This window comes from Onychomys torridus, chromosome 9 (assembly GCF_903995425.1).
Source record: "Onychomys torridus chromosome 9, mOncTor1.1, whole genome shotgun sequence".
NCBI lineage: Eukaryota > Metazoa > Chordata > Mammalia > Rodentia > Cricetidae > Onychomys > Onychomys torridus.
In genome coordinates this window covers 3,677,015-3,700,042 of record NC_050451.1, presented here as the reverse complement: position 1 = coordinate 3,700,042, position 23,028 = coordinate 3,677,015, and the positions used below count along the sequence as shown (strand labels likewise).

General features: G+C 48.2%; 1 protein-coding gene and 1 pseudogene across 2 annotated transcripts in view; one reads left to right on the top strand and one right to left on the bottom strand.

Moving 5' to 3' along the window:
- Positions 1 to 23,028, bottom strand: part of Chdh (choline dehydrogenase) — a 31,204-nt gene that overhangs the window by 3,897 nt on the left and 4,279 nt on the right. The window contains exons 2-6 of one of the 2 annotated variants that reach the window (XM_036198998.1): positions 20,775 to 20,845; positions 2,775 to 3,546; positions 1,941 to 2,092; positions 1,077 to 1,206; positions 15 to 149 (exon numbers count right to left, since the gene is read on the bottom strand). In XM_036198998.1, the coding sequence (XP_036054891.1) occupies positions 15 to 149; positions 1,077 to 1,206; positions 1,941 to 2,092; positions 2,775 to 3,492 (1,135 nt within the window). In that variant the 5' untranslated portion in view covers positions 3,493 to 3,546; positions 20,775 to 20,845. The remainder of the gene's footprint in view (positions 1 to 14; positions 150 to 1,076; positions 1,207 to 1,940; positions 2,093 to 2,774; positions 3,547 to 20,774; positions 20,846 to 23,028) is intronic. The other variant, XM_036198997.1, reaches the window with a different exon arrangement.
- Positions 5,519 to 8,074, top strand: LOC118591157 (annotated as a pseudogene).

Genomic DNA, 23,028 nt, shown 5'->3' with positions numbered 1-23,028 from the left:
GGAGACAGGCCTACCTGTGAACTTCCAGAGCCACTCCAAACCGATGCAGACCTTCCGCAGAGGCTTCTGGGCCGTGTGGAGGGTGATGGGGTGCATGCATGCCTGCTGAATGTAGATCTCTAGGTGGTCCTGCAGGTTCTGCCCAACTCCTAACACGGGAAGGAATGGTTAGGAAAAGTGGCTTCCACAGGGTCCAACCCTTGGTTTTGGAAATGTCTCTCCAGGCCATGTATCTTTTCAGCCAGTTCCTGCCTGCTCTTGCCCCAGCTTACAAGTTGTCTGCTGGGGTCACTACTTCTAGCCTGTTAGTCCAGTCTGGCCCTCTCTCAAATGTTGCTAAAGCTACCTGCCCTGCTGTTACTCCCTCTACAGCAGCCACTCAGGTGCCCTGGCCCAGCCCTTCCCAGCAGCACCCTCCAAGGACGGGCCGCAATTACAGCTGGTATAGAGTGGCAATCTGTCACTGTTTGATGGCCAGATTGACAGCTGTCAGCCCCCAGTCTGTGGAAGGAGGAAGCAGTCCCAGCATGCCATGCAGGGACTGCTCGGCACTCAAGTTCAAGGGCACGCTGGGCAGTCCAGACAGAGACCGCGCCCACAGGCCTCTCAAGGAAAGGTCTCAGTGAAAGGCCAGCCTCTCAGCCATGGAGGATGAGGCAAGAACGCTAAGCCCTTGAGGACATCCCAGACAGTTGAAAAGATGAAGCCTGGGTCTTTACCTGGACAGTGGGTCCAGAGCCCTGAGCTGGTCTGACTTACTTGTGCTGAGAGGGCTCGTAAATCTTGGGGGTAGACCTTTCGCACCTCAGACCTGTACTGGTGCTGATCTCAGCCCTACTGTTACAGGATGCACTCCTAAAAGGTGCAGAGGCTGCCTGGAGGGGGAGGGGCGAAGGGAACTAGCACGAGGACCCAGGGGCTGGTAAGAGGAGTGCCCAGTGAGGCCCAGTGGCCCTCAGACGTGTACGAAGGATAGATGTGACACTCTGAAGAAATGCCACCTCCCCACTCCAAGCAGTAAGCTGCTGGGCTCTCCGGAGTCCGTCCTCTGGGCAGCATTCAGAAAGGGAGCTCACCAGGCAGGTGGCACACCACGGGGATGCCCAGTTTCTTGAGGTCATCTGCATTTCCAATACCAGAGAGCATGAGCAGCTGTGGAGAATTGACGGCACCCCCACTCAGGATCACCTCCTTGCTGGCGTACACCTGGAAGAGGCAAGGGACCACCAGTCACACTTTCTGAAAAGCCAGCTGACCTACTATAGCGTCACGGAGAGGTATCCAGTCACAACCCTATCACAGGAACGCGGCCTTGGGAAATTACACCATGTGGAGAGTCTGCTCCCAGGCCCTAGAGTCAAGAGGTGGGAGCTTACTGGTTGGCTACTTAAAAGCAACCTTTTGGAGTCACCATGTGTGACTTTCAGTAATAGCCATAACAGTAACAAGGGGCCTTAAAAACAGGGAAGGTAGAGCTCCAAGGTGATCAATGATAGCAGACACTCCAGTGATTTGAAGCAAGCCTACAAATAGCCACCTCTCCTGGGAGGGAGGGGTATGTCTCTGACATACCCGAGTGAAGAAAAGCACCATGTGTATATAGTATGATTACATCTGTGCGCTCTTAAACTTCCAGGATCAATCCAATGCTTTCTGACAGGCCAGGACCCTGGACCCACGTTAGAAGGTACTAGAGGACTCCGGGGGGTGGATGTGGTAGGTAGAGGCCTATGGAGTCATTCACATCAGGGTACCATGGAGTCTTCAAGCACCAGGGGTTGGGGGCTTCTGACCTCTATGTCTTGTAAGGCCCCAGGGACAATCCTGCCACCACTATCAGCTGTTAACTCAGCATAGGGACAAGAGCATGTGATTGCCAGGTCACTGCCTACCCCTTCCCGCCCTCTAAGTCCCCACACCTCCCCCAGAAGCCACCTCACCTTGTGGCTCTGGCCATTCTTGAAGTACTCTACACCCACTGCACGTGTGCCCTCAAATAGCACTCTGCTCACAAGGGTCTGGACCTCGGCCCTGAGGTTGGGGCGGCTCAGTGCTGGGTGCAAGTAGGCACAGGCTGCGCTCCAGCGCTTCCCTGCAGGAGGGAGCAAGATCATGTGTGGCCTTCTGCTCTCTCCTTCATTCCTGGGCAGGAGGAACATGCTAGAGAAAGCAACTCTATCCCGCCCTGGGCTATTCAAGATCTGCCTTCAGGTATACCCTAGCCTGCAGTGCAGGCTGCTGAGAGCCCCAGGATGTGCTCTGTCCTGTTGTAGTCAAGGCCCCGTGCTGGGTCTACATGCATCCATCCACAAAGGGGTGATGGCTAACGCAAGGTAAGCCGTCTTGTGCCAACTCTTTCTGCCTCAACTTGCTCATCGGCAAGTCTCTAGAAGACTGTGGGTTATTCATTACACAGAGCTGTTTTCCTTTACTCTTCCAAGGCCTCTCCTGCCCCCAGCCGGGCCACTGGGTTCATCCTGGCCATAGGCACCACAGGACTGAAATCTCTACACTTCTCAGCTTCCTAGATCTGTGGCTATAGGGCTTGGCTGCCCCATCAGGCTAGGCAGGACCCTGGAGATTCTGCATTCGCCTCTGCTGTACCACACGGTCTAGAGGCTCAGCAAATGCCCAAGTAGTTGGGCCATGTCTTATGATGGCTAGGTGAGTCTGGAATCTCCCTGTCACCTAACACCAGCTTTATTTTGGCACTTAGTGACCATGATGGGGTCAGGAGGAATGACTATAATTAGAAGGGGCTAATTAATCAGTACCTTGGTGGACGGTCATGTCCATCCAGCCGAAGCCCTCCTGTTGGAAGCCATTCATGTCTTCGGTGAAGGGGTAGCCAGCCTGATGTGCTGCCTGTAGGAAAGCCTGGTGAAGGGGGTGGTTGGTCTTGCCCCGAGACACATGCAGTGGGCCGTCACCACCACGGTACCTGTTGGGTCCCAGCTCGTGCCTCTGTGCCTTTCGGAAGTAGGGCAGGCAGTGCGCATAGTCCCAACCCTCAGCACCTTGGAAGTGCCAGCGGTTATAGTCCTCGGCATGTCCACGGATATAGACCATGGCGTTGAGGGATGAGGATCCCCCCCAGACCCGGCCTCGTGGCCAGTACAATACACGGCCATCCAGGCCTGGCTGTGCCTCAGTGTGGTAGTACCAGTTGTACCTGTCATCACACAGGTTGGCTACAAGGGCGGCAGGCATGTGGATCTTCCACTGGAGACGCTTGCTCCCCATCACCAAGTCCTTAGGACCTGCCTCTAGCAGCAGCACCCGATGGTTTGGGTCCTCAGTGAGCCGGTTGGCTAGCACACAGCCAGCAGAGCCTGCACCTACCACCACAAAGCTGTACTCATCCTGGCCTACAGAGGCAGCACTGGCCACAGCACGGCCGCAGGGGTGCCATGACTGGCCCAGCACAGCCCGTGCCAGGGCTCCACGTGGACTCACACGTCCTCTCTTCCAACCTCTAAGGACTGGCCACATGCTTCCAGCCCAGTTCCTCTTATCCACGGACAGGAGCAGGAAGACTCTCTTTTCCTAGAACAGGAAAAATGGCTTTAACATTCTAAACTTCATAGTATACGCAGAAGCAGCCTGGAGCTCGGTGGTCATGCCGACACACCAAAGGACCTGCCTCATGTGGGCAAGGTAGTCACTTATGCTAGGCATTACCCTGGGGAGCTAGAACCTAGGGTGGGAATTTCATTATGGAGATGATAATTCAGAACTGGGGTTGGGAAGAAGGGAGGCCCTTCACAGGCTCGGGGGTGGGAGGTGCGTGTCTCTGGCCAACTTCTACATGATACCCGCAGGACCTTGGAGGCTGGACATGTAGTAGCCCAAGACTTTCCATCCGGGCAGAAAGGGGGCTGCTCTTGCTACTTCAGGCAGGACATTGCATTTTCATTACAGGAATACACAGAAGAAGAAAGGAAAAATGCTCTCCAGATGGAGAGGTGCAAAGTAACAAAGAGAAGGGTCAGTGAAGGTGAGGGGTGAAGAGTGTGCAGTTCATAGCCCCCGGGGATCCTGGGATGCACCAGGACACAGGGTTGGAGCCACACTTTCCAAGATCACCTTGTAGAGTAGTAGAGTTAACAGAGAAATGCCAATGGCTTAAAAAATATGAGATGATAATTACATCATTTTTCTCTTCCTTTCCTCCCTCCAATCCCTCCTGGGTACCCCCACCTTGGTCTCTTTCAAAGTCATGCCTTTTTCTTCAATGGTTGTGACAGGTCGACATAGGTGTGTACATAAACACAACCTGCTCAGCCCACAGGATGTTATTTGTATGTATATACCAACGACTTTTGATGGGTCCTCTCTCACCAGTGCCCCACATGTTTGGTGCAGAGGTTGAAAAGAGCCTAGGTATGCTATCGAACTCCCAGTGGCAAGATGGTCTGAACCCCCCCCCCCAACAACCTCTAGTCTCCACTGAAGCTGCAAGGAAAGCCCCTTGTCATTTCTGGCATGCCTAGATGCAAATGGTAAAAAATCCCCCTAGCTTTCCCTGTATCGGTCCTGTATCCTGGAAGCAGAGGCAGGGGACAGAGGACGGCACCTAAGGGAGAAGAAAGTGGCACTTCTGAACACTGTGTCTGAAGTAGGAACTCTGCCAAGAGTCCCGCACACCACTACCATCCTCTCAGTCTTGAGCTCCAGGCCCCACATCAGCACAGGGTAGCAATGGCCCAATGCTCAGCTCTCCCATGGATGAACTAGTTACATCCTTTGTAAGAAGACACCATTTACCCCAGTCGCCATTAGCCTGTTACACACAAGTCATTATTCCCTAATAATTGGGAAACACACAAATAACTGTCCTCACAAAGAGAAAGCATGCAACAGAAGCGGCCCCGTGGCGTTAGAACCATCCAACAAGGACATTCCATGAAGCGAGATAACAGCCATTAGAAAGGATTTCGCTGACAAGTGGACATGTTGAACAGAATTTCAAGGAACTTATTGTGGTGATGTAGTGTGTACCCTAATAAACTTGCTTGAGGATCAGAGGACAGAGCCAGCCACTAGATTAGACACAGAGGTCAGGCAGTGGTAGCACACACCCTTAATCCTATCACTCGGGAGGCAGAGATCTGGATCTCAATGAGTTCAAGGCCACATTGGAAATAGAGCCAGGCCTGGTAGCACACACACCTTTAATCCCAGGAAGTGACACGGCTGTGCAGAAAAAGGTATATAGGGCATGAGAAGACAGGAACTCACTCTCTTTAGACTGAGGATTTCATAGAAGTAAGAATCAGTGGCTGCCTGTTCTGTTTCTCTGATCTTTGAGCTTTCACCCTGAGGTTTTGTTTTGATTTTTTTAAATTAAAAGACCATCTAAGAACTGAACAAGTTATCAGTGGGCTGGGGAGAGGTCTCTGTGGGTGAAAGCGCTTACTTTACAAGCCTGGTGACTTGAGTTTAGTTACCAGGACCCATTTTAAGAAAAGCTGGACACAGTGGCACACATCTGTAATCCCAGCACTCCTGCAGTGACATGACAGATGGAGACAGGAGAATCGCCTTGAAGATTGTGGAGTCAGTTAGCCTAGAGTACACAGTAAGGCAGAAAAAAGAGACCCTGCCTCAAATGTATGGAAGGAGAGGTCCAACTCCCCAAAGTTGTCTTATGACCTCTGCATCGACACAGTGGCATGTGCATTCCCCACTAATAAATTAATAGAAATTTGAAATGCTCAGTCTTCTTTAAAAACAAAAATGCAAGAAAAAGTACAATACTAGAGATAAACAAGTTTTGATTAGATGTAACAGGAGGGAATCTATGAAGTTGAAGATTAGGTGAAGAGAAATCGCTACATGAAAATGTGGAGAAAGAAGTGAAAAGGGGCGGAGGAGAAAGAATGGGAACCTAGGAGCTTAGACCATCAAGCTAACATGTGGATAAGTAGAGTCTAAGCAGGAAAGCTAGAGGGGGGTGGGGGGGTGGAAGGTCAGTTCCTTGAAAGATACGATGCGCCAAAATGCACACCTTATGAGAAGAAACAAGACACCAGAGTAAGCCAATATATATAATAAATAATAAATAACAACATTCCTAAACGAAGTAGCAAGCCCAGAGGGATGGATGCTCAGGAAGTTCTTGCAAACACCTAAGGATGAGAATATACTGATTTTCTCCAGTCCCAGTCAGAAGAAAGAACACATCTTCACCCATCCTGCAAGGCCAGCATCACACTAATACCCAAACCAGACAAAAGCACCAAAGAAAGAGAACTACAGCTCAGTATCTCTTATGAAGAATGATGATTAAATATGCTGGTGTGGGCCTTAGAGTGGGTCAATACAGCTGGCGGGGGCAGGCAAGAAAAATTCTGTCATGCACACATGCGCATACATGCAAAAATAAATAAATCTAAAACATTTTTAAAGTGTTATGAATCCGGTTACATACAAAAAGACTTATGCACCACATTCAAGTGGGGTTGACCCCAGGGTGTTCACCATTTGAAACATTTTACATTTGAAAATCAGCTCATGGTGCCCTGTGTGTGTTTACATCCCTCACAGACCTATAGGCTGGCTTCCCTACCTTGGATTCCAAAACGGGGAAATCATTCACCCATTTCATGTGTAAAAAGGACTTTTACCCTGTGTTCAAATCCAACATCAAGAAGGTAGGGCTGAGCTGGGCAGTGGTGGCGCACGCCTTTAATCCCAGCACTCGGGAGGCAGAGGGAGGTGGATCTCTGTGAGTTCGAGGCCAGCCTGGTCTACAGAGCAAGTTCCAGAAAAGGTGCAAAGCTACACAGAGAAACCCTGTCTCGAAAAAACAAAAACAACAACAGAAAAAAGAAGGTAGGGCTGGCAGAACAGAAGACATCACATGACAAAAAGAAACAAAAAATTAATGCAGCGGTACCTTACAGAACAAGAGTCATAGTACGACAAGAATCAGTCACAAGAGTCAGTCACGGGATGACAGGAGTCACAGGATGACAGATTGCTTGTGGGAGATGAGCACATAAATGGCCTGAGTGTCAAGTATCAGGCCCCAGCAGGAATTAAAGAAGAAAACAAAGAGAAGAAATGGAAGGAGAGACCGACCACAAATGTGAATGGCAGAACAGATCTCCAAGAGAAAAATATGACCAAGATGACATGAACATCAGAGATCAGCCCTTTGGTATTCGGGTTCAAAATGTAAGGTTATTAAATGTCACAAGTGGGGTCATGTCAGCAATTTGGCCTTCCTGGAACCAATTCAGTTCCTACTGAGGTCTCAGGGCCGTCAATGTAGCCCTTGGAGCTAATATTAGAAGTGAGAAACAACAGGCTTGCACTAAAATGAAATGTACTAGGGAGAAACTTGACCTCAAATGATCCATATCACAGGAATATGTTGCAAGGGATGGTGAAAAGGAGCCTGGAATTCAATTCTAGTTCTCCTCCTCCTCCTCCTCCTCCTCCTCCTCCTCCTCCTCCTCCTCCTCCTCCTCCTCCTCCTTCTTCTTCTTCTTGGTTTTGGTTTTGGTTTTGGTTTTGGTTTTGGTTTTTTGAGGCAGGGTTTCTCTGTGTAACTTTGCGCCTTTCCTGGATCTCACTCTGTAGCCCAGGCTGGCCTCAAACTCAACAGAGACCCGCCTGGCTCTGCCTCCTGAGTGCTGAGATTAAAGGTGTGTGTGTGCCACCACTGCCCAGCTTGGAATTCAATTCTTAAAGTTGCTGGGATCCAACAGAACCAGAAGCTTCTGGGAAATTTGATAGACTTGAAAAAGAAAAGAGAAAGAAGGAAAGGAAGGAAGGAAGGAAGGAAGGAAGGAAGGAAGGAAGGAAGGAAGGAAGCTACAGAAGAGCAAAAGCACACACACACACACACACACACACACAACCCCTCTTCCTTTGCTGAGACTTTAGGAAGCAGCTGCGAGAGTAACAATAAAGAAAAGAGAAGAAGGAGAAGAGGAAGAAAGTCATTCAGCAGAGACTGTAAGAGGACTTCATGAAGAACTAGCAGTCACAGTGACAGAGGAGAAAGCCAAGGAAAAAATGAAGGTTTCTAAAACGAAAGAGTCCGGAGGATATTAGCAGATGAGGCCATGCTTGTTCTGATGGCAAGTCCAGAAGCCACCATCCCAGTCTGAAAAGGAAAGGGCCGGACAGAGTGGGATCTGAAGTCGCTGTGGGGATGAGGGCAGCGGGAGAGGCGGAAGCGGGAGTCCTGGTGGTCCCCAGCAAAGCGATGTGTGAAGGTGAGCATTGCAGAGTCCAGGGAAGCGTGGACTCTGGAAAGGGTGCCAGGAGCCAGGTGCAGAAGAGAGAGCACAGTGAGTGCCCTGGAGAAGAACACAGCAGTGCCAGGGAGCAAGGGGCAGAGGGGAAGCAGAGCCCTGGGACAGCCGCCAGACAGAAAAGGGACTCCATTTTCTCCCTGTCTTTAGCAAGGGCTAACTCACACGTTATTATCACTGTAACTAAAAAACAAACAAACAAACAAACAAAACTCTTAATTTTCCATCTCTGTAAATTGTCATTTCAAGTATACAATAACATGAGTACCACAAAGGTTGACGTTTGCAGGTATTTGTAGGCAATCTATTTAGGGGTATAGGAAAAAAAATTTTTTTCTGTTGGTAACTGTTTCTTATGCCTTGTACAAGATTTAAAATATGTAAGTAAGTAACTATGTGACTTTATTTTTTGTTCTGAAACACCATTTAAATAATGACAGAACACTGAAAAAAAAAAAAAAAAGAGAGAAAATCAGTTCGTGAAGCCAGGGGTGCTGGCACACACCTTTAATCCCAGCTCTTGGAAGCAGAGGCAGATGCATCTCTGTGAGTTCAAGGCCAGCCTGGTCTACAAATTGAGTTTCAAGACAGCCAGAGCTGTTACAAAGAGAAACCCTGTCTGGAAAAACCAAGAGAGGGGTGGAAAAAAGGAAAATAAAACAAATGAAGGAAGAAACAAATATAATTATTACAGGAGATGTGGAAACAAGAGATACAGAAAAGGCATTTGGCAAGGTTTTTTAAAAGTGCCTTTCCATTGTGCAACATGATATGGATTATCTATAAAGCTCCTATACTGAACAGGGTTGGTGGCGAAGAACTCAAAAGCTTTCCCTCCAGAATCAGAGCAAGGCAGACACCCTCTCTAATTTTAACATCACACTGGCTGTTACAGATAACTCAACAGTCAAGAGAAGGATCTTAAAGAAGCATTCAGACTGGGAAGAAAGACGTGAACTCTTCCTGGCCAATGTGATCATCTTTGTAGAAAATCCAAAAGAACTGACCAAAAAGGTTCCTGAAACTGACAAGCAGTCCCAGGAAGACCACAGGACACAGTGTGAGACACAAGCATCGTCACTCTCCAGTATGCCAGCAATGAGCAGGGGCTACCTGGAACATGACGCTATTTAACGCAATGTACCAAATAAAAAGGACTAAATCTAAAACACATTTGCAAAGGCCAGCTACTAAACTCTAACAAAAGATATCAGAGAAAAACCAGCTAGGTGAAGAGACAGTCTGGATTTGTGGGTAAGGAGATTCAATGTTGTCAGTTTTCTTTACATTTTGATTTACAAATCAATGCAATGCAATCCCAATCAATACCCAAGCAAGATTTGTGAGTATTGACATGCAGTATTTATGTGCAGAGGCAGAAGGCCTCAGACAGCCAACACAAGGTTCAAAGAGAGGAGCCACGTAGGAGGGCTGACACACCTGAAGTTTAGCCTTGCTGGGAAGCACAGTAACTGAGACAGTATGGCATGGCCAGAGGAACAGGCAATCATCAGCAGAACAAAGCAGAGCCCAGAAACAGTCACATAAACAGATCAGCTGGTCTTTGTCTAAGAAACAAAGCCGTGAAATGGAGAGAAACGGTCTGCCAGGACCACTGCACACAAACAAGCAAAGCTGGACTCAGGTGTATCTTAAAAATTAATAGATCACAAACCCAAGAGTAAAACACGAAGCTGTAAAACAAAAAAAAAAATCCCAGAACACACAGGAGAGCTCATTGTGTGGGCCTGACAAAGACTTCCTAAGAAAGGATGCCAAAGGCACACACTAAAACAAACAAAAACAAAACAATAGTGATGAACTAGATCTCATCAACAAAAAAATATCTACTCTACTAAGATACTGTCAAGAGAATGAAAGAATAAGCCCACTGGGTGGACTTGTAATGAACTGTCACATAAAACATACACATCCTATACTCCTAAGGTCATCAGTAACAAATGTCCTGATTGCCAAATGGAACCATACAAAGCACCTGAAGATCAGTGGCACAGCCCACACCACCAGGGAACAACCACTGAAAGATAACAGACTGCATCGTGATGGCCCTAGGGACTGCAGAAGTAGTGCAGTAGAGCCACACGAAGAAATGGACACATTGGGCATGGTGGGGCATGCTGGGATTAACAGCACCTGGGAGTCTGAGGCCGGAAGACACGACTTTAAGACCAGCGTGGGCTACACAGAACCTTTTCTCTCAGAAAAGAGACAGAAGGAGCTGAAGGACGAAGGAAGGAGGGAAGGAAGGGGAAAGGGAGAAGGAGAAGGAGAAGCCCCACAGAGCAGTGAATGAACCACAGCATCTCAGCTCAGTATGGATGGATCCTAAAAGTGTAGTCATAATACAGGAAGAAAACCACAAGAGCTTATAGCCTGCATGAATTTTAAAGCATGCAATTCATATATGTGTGAAATATCTAGAATTTATGAAGCACAAACTAACAGATTTGAAGGGAAAATAGTTCTATAATAACTGAAGACTTCATTCAATGTTTGAGGTTCAATGATGATAGATTACTAAGGTAACAGAAGGAAGAAAAACACCACAAGCCAATTGGACATAACAAATGTATACAAAGTATTCAACCAAACAACAGAAACACATTTTTTTCCCTCAAGTGTACACAAACCAACCTCTAGGACAGCTTGTACATTTTAAAGACAGAAAACATACCAGGAATGTATTCACACAGCAGTGGAATGGAACTGGAAATCAAACAGAAGAAAAACTCACAAAAATATGAAATTAACACTTCTAAAAGCCCAGTGTGTCAGAGAAGAAATCACAGAGGAAATTAGAAACATGTGAGCCAAACAGAAAAGAAAGTGCGGAACACCGCAGCTTACAGAACACCACAGCTTACGCAACGCGGTGAAAGCCGTGTTATCAGCGCGTGCTGAGCTGCATCTGCTACCCTCAAACAGAGGGAAGATCTTTATCCTGTGAGCAACTAGAAAATAGAACAAACTAAACCAAGGCTAGCAGAGGGAAGGAAACACTGGAGACCAGAGCACAGATAAAGAAAAACAATGGAGGAAGCTGATGGAGATAAAAGCACCAGCAAAATCGATAAGCCTTAGTGCTGTGTTCAGTGCTGACATAAGAAAGCTTTTCAGCTAAGGACAGGATCAACACACTAGTGCAAGTTCTTGCCAGAAGAATTACACAGAGAGAGAGAGAGACACAGACAGACAGACAGACAGATTATTATAGGTATTAAATTTAATAGTTATATAAAATCAGTTGCATTTCTATACAGTAATGACAATCTGAGAAATGAGGGAGGAAGTTACATGTGTAATGGCATACAAAGAATAAAATAAGAGCTACAGAGATAACTGAGTTCAGATCCTACCACCCATGTAAAAAAACAAACCAAAACAGCTAGGCATGTCTGTGTTTGCACAAGTAACACCCCCACCACAGTGGGCAAGAGGATCACTGGGGCTTGGGCTCACCAAGTCTAGGTCTAGGTTCAGCAAGAAACCCTATCTCAAAGGAATAAGGCAGAGGAAGGAAAGGGTAATAGAGCAGGGTACCTCCTCTGGCCTCCCTGTGTGTGTTCATGGGGGTGTACACAGAGTGGGGGGAGGAAGAAGCAGAGGGAGGAGAGGGACGGGGAAACAAAAGATTGGGATTAAATTTAACCAAGGATTTAAAAGAAATACTACATTAGTTATCAGTTGCTTTACTGTTGCTGTAACAAACTACCTGACAATAGCAGCTTAAAGAAGAAAGGTTTTGCTTCAGCTCAGGCCATGAAGGGATACAATCTGTCACAGAGGGGAAGGGATGGAGGCAGGCCTGTGGAGTGGCTAATCACACGGCCTTTGCACTCAGGCAGCAGAGAGAGATGAATGCCTGCCTCTGCTCACTTTTTCTTATTCAGTCTAGGGCCTCAGCTTGTGACATAGCTCCACTCACATTCAGGGTGGGTGGGTGCTCCTGCTTCCCCATCAAATTTCTGCAAATGCCCACACTAACACAACCAGAAGTGTGGACTCTACAAGATTATGAATCCTGGCAGGTTAAAAATCAAGATTAACCATCACATTGGTTATTGAAAACTATAAAATGTAGCTGAAAAGACAAAAAATTTGTATTAAAATAGAAAAACACCCCATGTTCATAGGTTGCAAGAATTACTGTTGTCAAGATACAGTAGCATCAATGCAATGTGTAGATTTCTACCAGAGTTTCAGTGGTATTTCTTTTTTGCAGCTGAAAAACTAATGTTGAAGGTCAGTGAGATGTCGACAGGAAAAGGTGCTTGCTACCAAACCTGACAACCTGAGTTTGAGCCCAGGAGCTCTATGTTGAAAACAGAGAGGTGACTCCCATAACTCGTCCTCCAACCTTCACACAAACACAGTGGTACGTGCACACAAGCAAGAAAAAGGGGAAATGTGTTTCAGAAATTATATGCAATCAATCAAGGGCATCCAAACGGAAAAACAACAATAAAAAAAACCACCAAACCAAAACCCGAGGAAGAATAGCAAATCTGGAAGACTCACAGTTCTGGGTTTTAAGCCACCGCGAATCCATAGTCACCCAAACTGCAGCCCTGTCGGAAGCACAGCCATGTGGGCCAGTGCAGTAAAGCGGAAGTGAGCCCTTGCACGGACGGCTCAACTGGTTCTCAACCAGCGCCCAAATCATTCAAAGAGGAAACGAAGGTCTTCTTAACGAATGGCGCACGGGGAGCAAGCCACATGCTAGAGTGTGAACTTGAACCCTTGCTTTCGGCCCAGACAAAAACCAATCCAAGAAGCTAGGGAGATAGTTCAGTTAGGAAAGTGTTTGCTGTACTAGCCTGAGGACCCGAGTTCAGATCCCCAGAACCTATGTGAAAGCCAGGTGGAGGGGGGGTTTGAGGAGATGGTTCAATCGAGTAAAGTGCTTGCTGTATACAACCAGAAGGAGCTGAACTCCAGTCTGCAGTACCCATGTAAAAGGCTTGGCATGGCCACGCATGTGGCTGTAACCCCAGGGCTGTGGAATGGGGAGACAGGATTGCTGGAATTTGCTGGCCACCAGCCTAGCTTCAGTTCTCTTGTTTCAAGGGGAAAAGGATTGTCCTCATTTGGTGACCATGAAAACACATGTACATAACACACAAACACACACACACACACACACACACACACACACACACACACACACACGGACGGACAGAGAGTGCACCAGATGTGGCAGTACGTGCATGTGATCTCACTGCCAGGAAGGCAGAAATAGGACTAGATGGCCAACCAGCCTTGCTGAATCAGGAGCTCAAGGCTCAATAAGAGACTCTAGCTCAAAAATTACAGTGGGGTCAGGTGTGGTGGTGCACGCCTTTATCCTAGCACCCAGGAGGTGGAGGGCGGGCAGATCTCTGTGAGTCTGAAGTAGCCTAGGCTATGTAAATAAGTAAATAAATGAATGAATGAATTAATGAATGAATGAATGAATAAACAAACAAAAAATAAATAAAGTGAGGTGGAGAATTAAGAAGACACCTGATACTGATCTCTGGTAACACACACACACACACACACACACACACACACACACACACACACACACACACACACACACACACACACACACGGACTAATTCAGAACAGATCAGAGACATAAGGGTAAGACATAATAAAATTACAGAACTCTCAGATGAAAACATGGCAGCAATCTTCATGACATTAGATTTGGTGACTTTTCTCAAACATCATGCCAACATGACAGGAAATAAAAGAAAAAAAGGACACCACGGAGAGTGAAATGACAAGCTTGGCACAGTTGGGACCCGTGCAATCTCAGCACCCTGAGACGGAAACAGGAGAGCAGTGTGAGAGGCCAGCCTGGCCTATGGGGAGTTCCAGCTGCTTTGCAAGACACGTTTCCAGAAACAAAATCCAGGTTCAGTGACAAACCCACAGAATAGAGTGCGCCGCAGTCCAATAAAGCACTAATATCCAGGGTGCACAAAGACCTCCTGGAACTCAGCAACAGCAAAACCTCCATGGACACCAACCATGGATAGGGGAGCACAAAAGGATGCTTACACATCACCAGTCATTAGAGAAATACAATCCAAAAGCCACAGGGAGTGATCAGCTCATATCCACCAGTATGCCTAGAACAAATGGAACACAGCAAGAGTTGGCCAGGACCTCCACAAGTTACAGCCCTTGTACACTGCTGTCACAGTATCAAATGTTACAGCCACTCAGGGAAACAAGCTAGCAGTTTTTCAAGAAGTTTGAGAGTTACCACAAGGGTCAGTAGTCCTACTGAGTAGACAGGGGAGATGAGAGAAAGGGTCCCCAGTGGCAGTGCCACACCAGTGTTGTAGCAGCCCTCATCCCAAGAACCAGGTAGGAAGAGGCAGGCTGGCGTATTCAGATGAATAGATAAGCAGAGTGTGGCATGTAAAGACAGTGGAACATGATTCATCTTTAAAAAGGAATGGAATTCTTATACAAGCTAAAACATGAATGAAACTGGAAATCATTATCAGTGAAATAAGCCACATACCCAAGAAGAGGTGATTTGTAGACAGAGAAACTGGATTTTAAAAGTGGGAAAGTGTGTAACGGGTGCAAAGCTTCTGCTTGGTGAGCTGAAGAATGGTGGAAACAGCCCACGGTGGTAAGGCTGTGACTGAACTGTAAACTTAAAAATGACTAAAATAATCACCCCCCACTGTCCCCCAGCCTATTAAAAAAAGAAAAGAAAAAAGACAAACGAAACCCAACAATAACAAAACCAAACCTAACCAAACCCCCACCCTTAGTAGAAGGGCCCCACAAGCAGTTTCTGGGTGGTGCTGTGAAGTAACTCAGTCATTTGAAAGAGAAGGGTATAAATATTTCGGGCTAGGGCTGGGCTCAGTGGTGCATGCCTCTTAGGCCCAGATCTCCAAAAAACCACCAGAGACCTAATCCTGTATGTAAAAGCAAAGAGCCTTTATTTTTCAAGCCCGACACAGCCGTGAGAGCAGAGTCCAGAGCCCAGGCAAGGTGGTTTTCTTGTTTTTTTTGTTTTGTTTTTTTAACCATAGCAGGTTGGGGTGAGAGGATTTCCAGAGTTCAGGACCCTGGTTGGCTGACATTTGTCTAGGGGCATAGGGAATGTTTGGAACGTCAGGTATTTCCCCTTAGATGCAGGCCCCACTGGGTGGGGGTGGCTCATGGCTTTCCCTAGGTCCAGGTGTTGCCTGCCAGACTGAGCTGTGTCTGGGCCACTAAGCCTGTCATGGCAGCTGTGTGGTCAAGCTGTAACTCAGAGGCTGAAAGAATGGCAGCTCCAGGCCAGCTGGGAGTGCAAAGCCAAACATTGTCAGAAACCACAGGTGTTGAGAACAGCAGCTACTCTGAGCAGGGAAGACACCCCCAAGGTTTCAATCTGCATCTGCCATGTTTTATTTCATACTCCAGGCCACAGGGACAGTAAAGTGGACAGATTTCGGAGCTTTCTCCTGAGGAGGGGGCCTGTTGAGGAGCCCTTCTCCTGTGCCCCAGGCATTGCAAGACCACAACCCCCGCCATATGCAAGTCTTCAACGACTCTACCAGGATACCCTTGCCCACAACTCAGGTTAGTGTGGGTCTGGTCCTGAGATAGCCAAAGATTTGTCTGGATGTGGTGTACAGATCAAATATGGAGAGGGGGAGCGGAAGTTAAACGGAGAATCCCAGACACAGGGCCACCACGGCGCTGCCCTGCTGTCACAGGTATCCACAGCATGACCCAAGACTGGAAGTGGGTGTTGCACAGTATGTGCAACTCTGTGGTAAGAACACTGGCCATTTCATATGTACATTCGGATTGCATGTGGTTTTGAGTCTGTGACCAGTTGCACAAGTCTGATGATTTTGTGGTGTTGTTGTTACAAAGGAACTGGAGCCAGAATAAAGTGTGTATCCCATTCCCTACTTGGGATACATCTGTCTGTGGGGCTGTGCAGCTGGAACACTAGAAACCATCTGAAAGGAACTTTTGAACAGGGCTCCTAATAGCACTCCTCTGTGTGTGTGTGTGTGTGTGTGTGTGTGTGTGTGTGTGTGTGTGTGTTTCTTTTCTAATATTCTCCCAGTACATACTAAGTACATATATACTATAGTAGGGTCAGCCCCATGGACCCCAAAGGTCCTGGCTTTCAGTCACCCAGGCAGGCCCACAATCTAGCCAAGCTTAGGAGTTGTTTTAACCTGAGGAACTCGGGCTCCTTGACAAAAGCTGATTCTGTTCTGGGCCCATTTGGGGAGCAGTAAGCCTTTCCAGAATAATGGGCACACTGGGATCTTAAAGGCATAGTCCTTGGTCTTAGCCATCTCACTTCCAGGAATGTAACTGAAAGAATGCTGCACAGCCAGACCCGAAGGGGATCGGTCCTGGGTTGTTAACACCACCAAGAAACTAATCTGAATGCCCACCAACAGAGTTCTGCTTACTAAAAAGTGTGTCCATCCATACAAAAGGGTCCTGCAAACCCATTTAAATAGTGACTCTATGGCCCTAGCAACTTCAACAGGCTCAGGTAGACCTGAGCCCAGAGCAGAGCTTCTGGAGAGCTTCAAGGCCCAGAAAAGTCACTTCCCGGCTCTGGGTCCCAGGACTGCTTCAGACTCCTATTGGGCCTGAATTCAGACCTGTTGCTCCTCCTAGAGCACACATCCCTGAGGCAGCAGCAAAACCCATGCTGGAGGCCATGGTCCCTCTTGCCAATCTGGGAGTCATTCTCGATTGGATTTGGGGTAGAACGTCTGAACTTTGACACCTGGCCTTCTAGTACTGGCTTTGACTTGCAATCTCCAGAGGACCCAGATGAGGCTGCCAACTGAGAATGGGTTTGTGCAAGAAGGAAGAGTCTCTATGTACACTGTACCATATATTAAAATGACAAGGGGAACAGCTGCCTGTGCTGAGCACCGGGCATGAGTTACGCCATTAAGTCCCCCAAAGGTATAGGGGACGCAAGGATCTTCACCGTCACTACCCAAGGGAAGTAAGCCCCAAAGAGTGAGATCCCTGCCCATGCCCTGCGTCAAGTCAGAGGATGGACCCACCTCCACCACAGTCCCTACCAATCAAGACACATCAAGGCAACCCAAAGGCCATACATAGTCTGAATGTGAGATGGGCATGAGGCACCAAACACCCATGCCAGAACAAAGGAGGCCAAGGAGTTGGCAAAGGTTTGGCTGCTTTCCTGCAGCCCAGCGGATCCTTGCTCGGTGCCACCGCTACCAGACCTACAGCATTTCTGGGTGAGTGCAGCAGTGTGGCCCAGTGGGGAAAGAGCCTCAGACACTGAGCTGAGACTTATGGTCTAGTGGTCCCAATAGGACCTTCACTGTCACCTCCAGCCCCCTCCCAGCAACCCAACTCCTTAGAATATCACTGTCATTCTAAGAGCCAGCCCAGCTGGTCTCTGCCTGTCACCCCACTGTGAGCTGCTCCTTAATTCCAAATGCATATACCAGCCCCTTGCATGTACTGATCTTTTCTCCAGGTGCTTGTACCAGTTTCTGTTCAACTGGCTTCCTTTTCCCTTTCCTCTGGCCTCATTTGAATTTGAATCAGCATTGTAGAGAAACCTTTGTCTACACTGGCCATGTTCATCCCGGGACTTTTCTATGTACTACCTTCCAAGTGCTGAGCCTAGCTTAGAGGGTGTACTCTGTAATACTTGCTGCAGAGACACACTCAAGGATGGATCTGCATGTGGCCCGTATAGCCAACTGTCCCTGGCAGTCTGAGATGTTGGGGCCAAGCCTATGTCTGTGCTAGGACAGACAGGAAGCGCCAGGCAGGAGAGACACAGGAAGTCCTGGGTCCTCACAGGGCCACGGCTACCTGGACATGTACACAGATCAAAGCCACTATGACAGGCATTTCACTGCGTGCCTGGTGCGCCCCGATGAACTAAAAAGCTTTGCCAGGAGAGTGTGTTATCTCCTGTCGGCAATCCTAGTCGAGAAGATGAGACACAAGGATCACAATAGGATTCACAGAAAGTTTGAGATCAACCTATGTGGGCTACATAAATGTCTTGATAAATAAACAAAGTTTAAGGCACTCTCTTCAGAAATCTGTCTTCCCTCCATTTCTCATATCGTCAACATAGATGGCAATTTTCTTCAACTCAACTTTCTCTTCCTAAGAGTGTCTCCACACACAGACACAGGGAGACAACTGCACGGGGGAGCGCCGAGGCCGAGTCCTCATCTCCAGAAACAGGGAGCTACCTGGCCTCTGACGGGAGGGCAAGGCCGTGCCCTCTTGCCCCTGTGACACAGGCAGACTACTCTGACATTGCTGGTGTAGATGAGACAGTACGGGATAAGGGAAATCCCCAGCCCCCAAACCAGGGCCATGAGACAGGCCCAAGGCTTTAGGAAACCTGTTGTCCACGGAATCCAGAACCCCTCCCACATACCTTGAAGCCAGGAGGGAGAAAAAGCCACCAGTCTGGCTTCTCTCTCACCCTCCCCACTCCCTACTCTCCACTACAAAAAACTGCTTCTCAGACCCTTCCCTCTCATTCTCCTGTGCCCTTACCTACAGAGTCACAGGGTCTGGGGTACCAACCTCTCAGACCAGTAAAGGCTGCTGTCCCCCATTTGAAACGGAGTCTGTTCTTTCATTATCCACCTCTCACTTTTTAGTACACGGAGCAGAGGCTGCCAAGAAAACTCGTCAGCATTGAAACTCTCCAAGGCTGATGCCACATGTCCCAGGGCCTTGCTCTTACTTACAGAATGACTTGGGTCGGTGGTTCCCAGTTGGGAACCGACATGCTGACTGGAGAAGCAGACACTGCCTGCCTTGGGGCTGCTTGGACTTAATGCTGTTTTCCCATCTCCCTGCCCATAGACCTGCTCCCGCTCAGGGGGCACACAAGCTTCTGCTTTCAAGAACCTGCCTCTGTGCCCATCCATACTTTCTCTCTGATCTCCCTTCTTTCTCTGTGGCAGTCTTCACCAAAGCAGAACACGGGTGGGGAACCCTGCGGACCTAACATGGCCTAAACACCCACTTGCCTTTCATAGTGTGAATGGGAAATAGCCTCTATGGCTCACGTGTTTGATCACTGGGTCCCAGCCCACAGTGCTCCTTTAGGAGATTGGAAGCTTTGAGGCAGAGAGAGACAGGGCTGGTGGCACTGGGTCACTGGGTGTGGGCCTGGAGGCTACAGCGCAGCCCCGCTCTGGCTTGAAGCACTCTTCGTTGGCATCATGCACGAAGCCATTGCTACAAGCTCTGGTACCCCACTAACTGACCCTCTCGGCCACCATGCCTCCCCCACCATGACAGACTACATGCCCTGAACTATGAATCACTCTAAACCTCTCCGCTTGTAAGTCACTTCTGTTAGCTATTTGGTGACAGAAATGAGAAAGCAGCTCCTGTCCTGCCAACCAGGGGCAAGTTGCTTCTCTGCTGGGGGAGTGGAGGGGCCACCTGGCACTTCCTTCCCTTGAAGGCTTATGTAGGGACTGACCCTGATTGCCCAAGGTGTATGTAAGGAAGGTGTAATAAGAAGATAGAATGTGGGTTGGGGATTTAGCTCAGTGGTAGAGTGCTTGCCTAGCAAGCCCAAGGCCTTGGGTTCAGTCCTCAGCTCCAAAAAAAAAAAAAAAGAAGAAGATAGAATGCAGTAAGGTTATCGTTGGGGGCCCTCCCAGAGGTAAGTGAGCAGCAGAGGGGGTGGGAGCAGCTTGGGTTGGCTAAGGGTACACTCCAGCTAGGAGTTCCACACATACTGTGCTGAGTCGTTCCTGTGCCGAGTGGGCTGGGCAGCAGAGAGGGCCTAGGGGCAGATGAGGACATGGCTTACTGGCTGCCACTGAGCAAGCACAGGCCTTGGTGGGCAGGCTCTTGTGCAGTCACAGGGCAACAAGAAGAAGATGAACAACTCCTCAGGGCTGTTAAAGGCCCTTCTTGTGACAGGCTCAGGACAGGTGTCAGAGCCATCAAAAGAATGGCAGCCTGGTGGACTTGTGTTATCAACCTTTACCCATCAGGGAACAACATGGAACTGGGAGGTTGTTTTGTTTACCAACAGCAATGAGGGAGCCTAAAGCTGCCAGCAGTAGGTGAAAACTTGCTATGAAAGTGGGAAGGGATGGCGATGGAGACCAGGTACAGAGGGGCACCAGAGATGGAGACCGGGTACAGAGGGGCACCGGAGATGGAGACCCTGGTACAGAGGGGCACCAGAGATGGAGACCGAGGTACAGAGGGGCACCGGAGATGGAGACCCTGGTACAGAGGGGCACCGGAGATGGAGACCGAGGTACAGAGGGGCACCGGAGATGGAGACCCTGGTACAGAGGGGCACCGGAGATGGAGACCGCAGTACAGAGGGGCACTGATTCTTCAGTGACTATGCATCCACTTCTGTCTACCCCACCGAGCCTGCCTGGCCAGGACCCACGACTCCTTCCCTGGAACCCTCCCACAGCATCCTAACAGTGTCCTGATGTCACTCGCCTTCCTGCATCTCCCACTGGAGTTCTCCACAGCAGCTGCTGGAGTGTCCTCAGAACGATGGGTTCCGGGAACTGGAAGAGGTGGGGAAAGCAAAGGGCAAAGGGTCAGCTTGGCTCTCACCAAATGACATCATGCAAAGAAGACAACGGAAAACAAATGGCAGCTCTTGACAACTGGGGACAGAGTCTACATGGAAGATGGCAATGCCACCTAGGAAATAATTATAACACTTAAACTGGAATGCCGTCATCATAATTTCAGGTATAGCAAGCATCTCCCATCAAGCACAGGAAAAGACAGAAAACAGAGTAGCATGCAGAGGGACATTGTCCACAGAATCCAGGTGGGGAAACCACACACATTTCTTAAAAATAACCTCAAGTAAATAAAAATGGTGGTGGTGGGCCGGGGCGGGGGGATCTACCATTTGTGAAAGAAATAAAGAGTATGTACGCCTGTGTCTGGTCATGTGGCTTTTAACTAGATCCTGGGGATTAGAACTCAGAGGACAGATCTAAGGAAGGTAAGAAACCATTGTCTGTCAGATGTGGCGATGGATCTTGGGGTGATGCTAATTAACACCCTTTCAAATATACAAACCAAAAAAACTGGCAGAAAAAAAATGATATGTAGACATTTTCTGTTGTTAGTTCCTCAACACTGTATTTGCATAACATTTACATTGCAGATTATGAATTTAAAAATCACAAAGATTAGAATGAGAGAAAAAAACCCAGGGTTACCCACAGGTGATAGGAAGGCAGGAAACTTAGAGAAGGAAGCAGAACAGGGGTCCCCCATTCTCATTTCCCCCAGCTAAATTTGCATATGCTTCCAAATTTCCATACGCGGGGGAATTTCAGCCACTGTTGACTTAGGATCTCAAATATCACCAACAAGGAGGGAAAGAGAGCACCCAGCCAGGAGGCAGAGGCCTGGTCTACAAGCACAGATAAGCTGAGAGGCAGGGTAAGGGACGGACCCTGCGAGCTCTTCCCAAGAGCCTGGGCAGACTGCAGAGGCGTTGCTGCAGCTCTTTTTCAAGTCAGCCTCGCCTCTGAATGACAGCATACAGTGCAGTCTCCACTGGGGCAGCCCACACACTATCCTGATTGTCTGTGGAAGGTAAGTACAGAAGGAAGGCAGAGTTGAGAAGGTTCCCCGGGCATCTGGCTGAGTGACCTTACTGTGCTGGTGTTGAGATGGATGGACACAGCTTTTGCTTTATGTGGCCTGCTTATTATTTGGATTGATTTTCATTGTATTTTAAAAATCAGCTCCTGGGAAATTAAAAATCTGAAAATAAGTAAGGAAGCGGACACCTACTCCTTCACCACAGGGATCAACAGCATCTTATAAACTGTACCTGAATGCTGGAGCCTCCCCAAACCTGTTAGTTCTCTCCATCCTTGCAATGTCTCTCCAGGACTTCATTCAGATACAACGGAAGGCAACAGGTGGTGTGGGAGTGTCTCTTACAAAGAACTCTCGCCCCACTTAGGCTCACAGGGAACGCAGGACAAAAGCCTGGCTTCTGTGCCTTTGTGTTGTGTGTCCTGTTAACTTTGGCTCACATCCGTGCTTGCCTCTGTAGAAGTATGTGAATAAGAGTGCCCATCCACCTAGCCTAGTCCAGCGAGAATAGGATTTGGGTCCTCAGTACCTGCCCTGCTCAAGGCCCTTTACAGCTGTGATCATACCCACCTTCCATACCTGCCCCCTTCTAAACTTCTGAACAGTTAACCACAGGAAGTCCCATGACAGCAAGAACAGCTTAAAACAATGAAAGCTATGCTATCACTAATTGCAGAAATAAATCCGGTTAGAGATGGCCCAGCTCCCACAGCCCCGGGTTCTAGAATACTTTCCTGTCATTGTTCTCCTTCAGGGAAAGAAAAAAAATCATGCAAAATAAAAACACAAATTATCAGCTTATAAAATAAACTCACACTTAGGTACATCTTATACATTGGGGGTCCATGTTCAAGTCACAAACTTGAGGAGAGAAATGGAAGTCGAGACCCTTGGGCTGTAGTTACAGCTCAATCCCACTCGGGATGCAGCCTCTCTGGAGCTGTTTCTTCATGTATAAAATGGAAATGGGGCTGTAGAGGGGCTCAGTGGTTCAGAGCATTTGCTCTTCTTGCAAAGGACCTGGATTCAGTTCCCAGCATCCACATAGTGGCTCACAATCATATGCAGTTCCAGTTCCAAGGGATCCCAACGTTCTCTTCTGGCCTCCATGGACACCAGG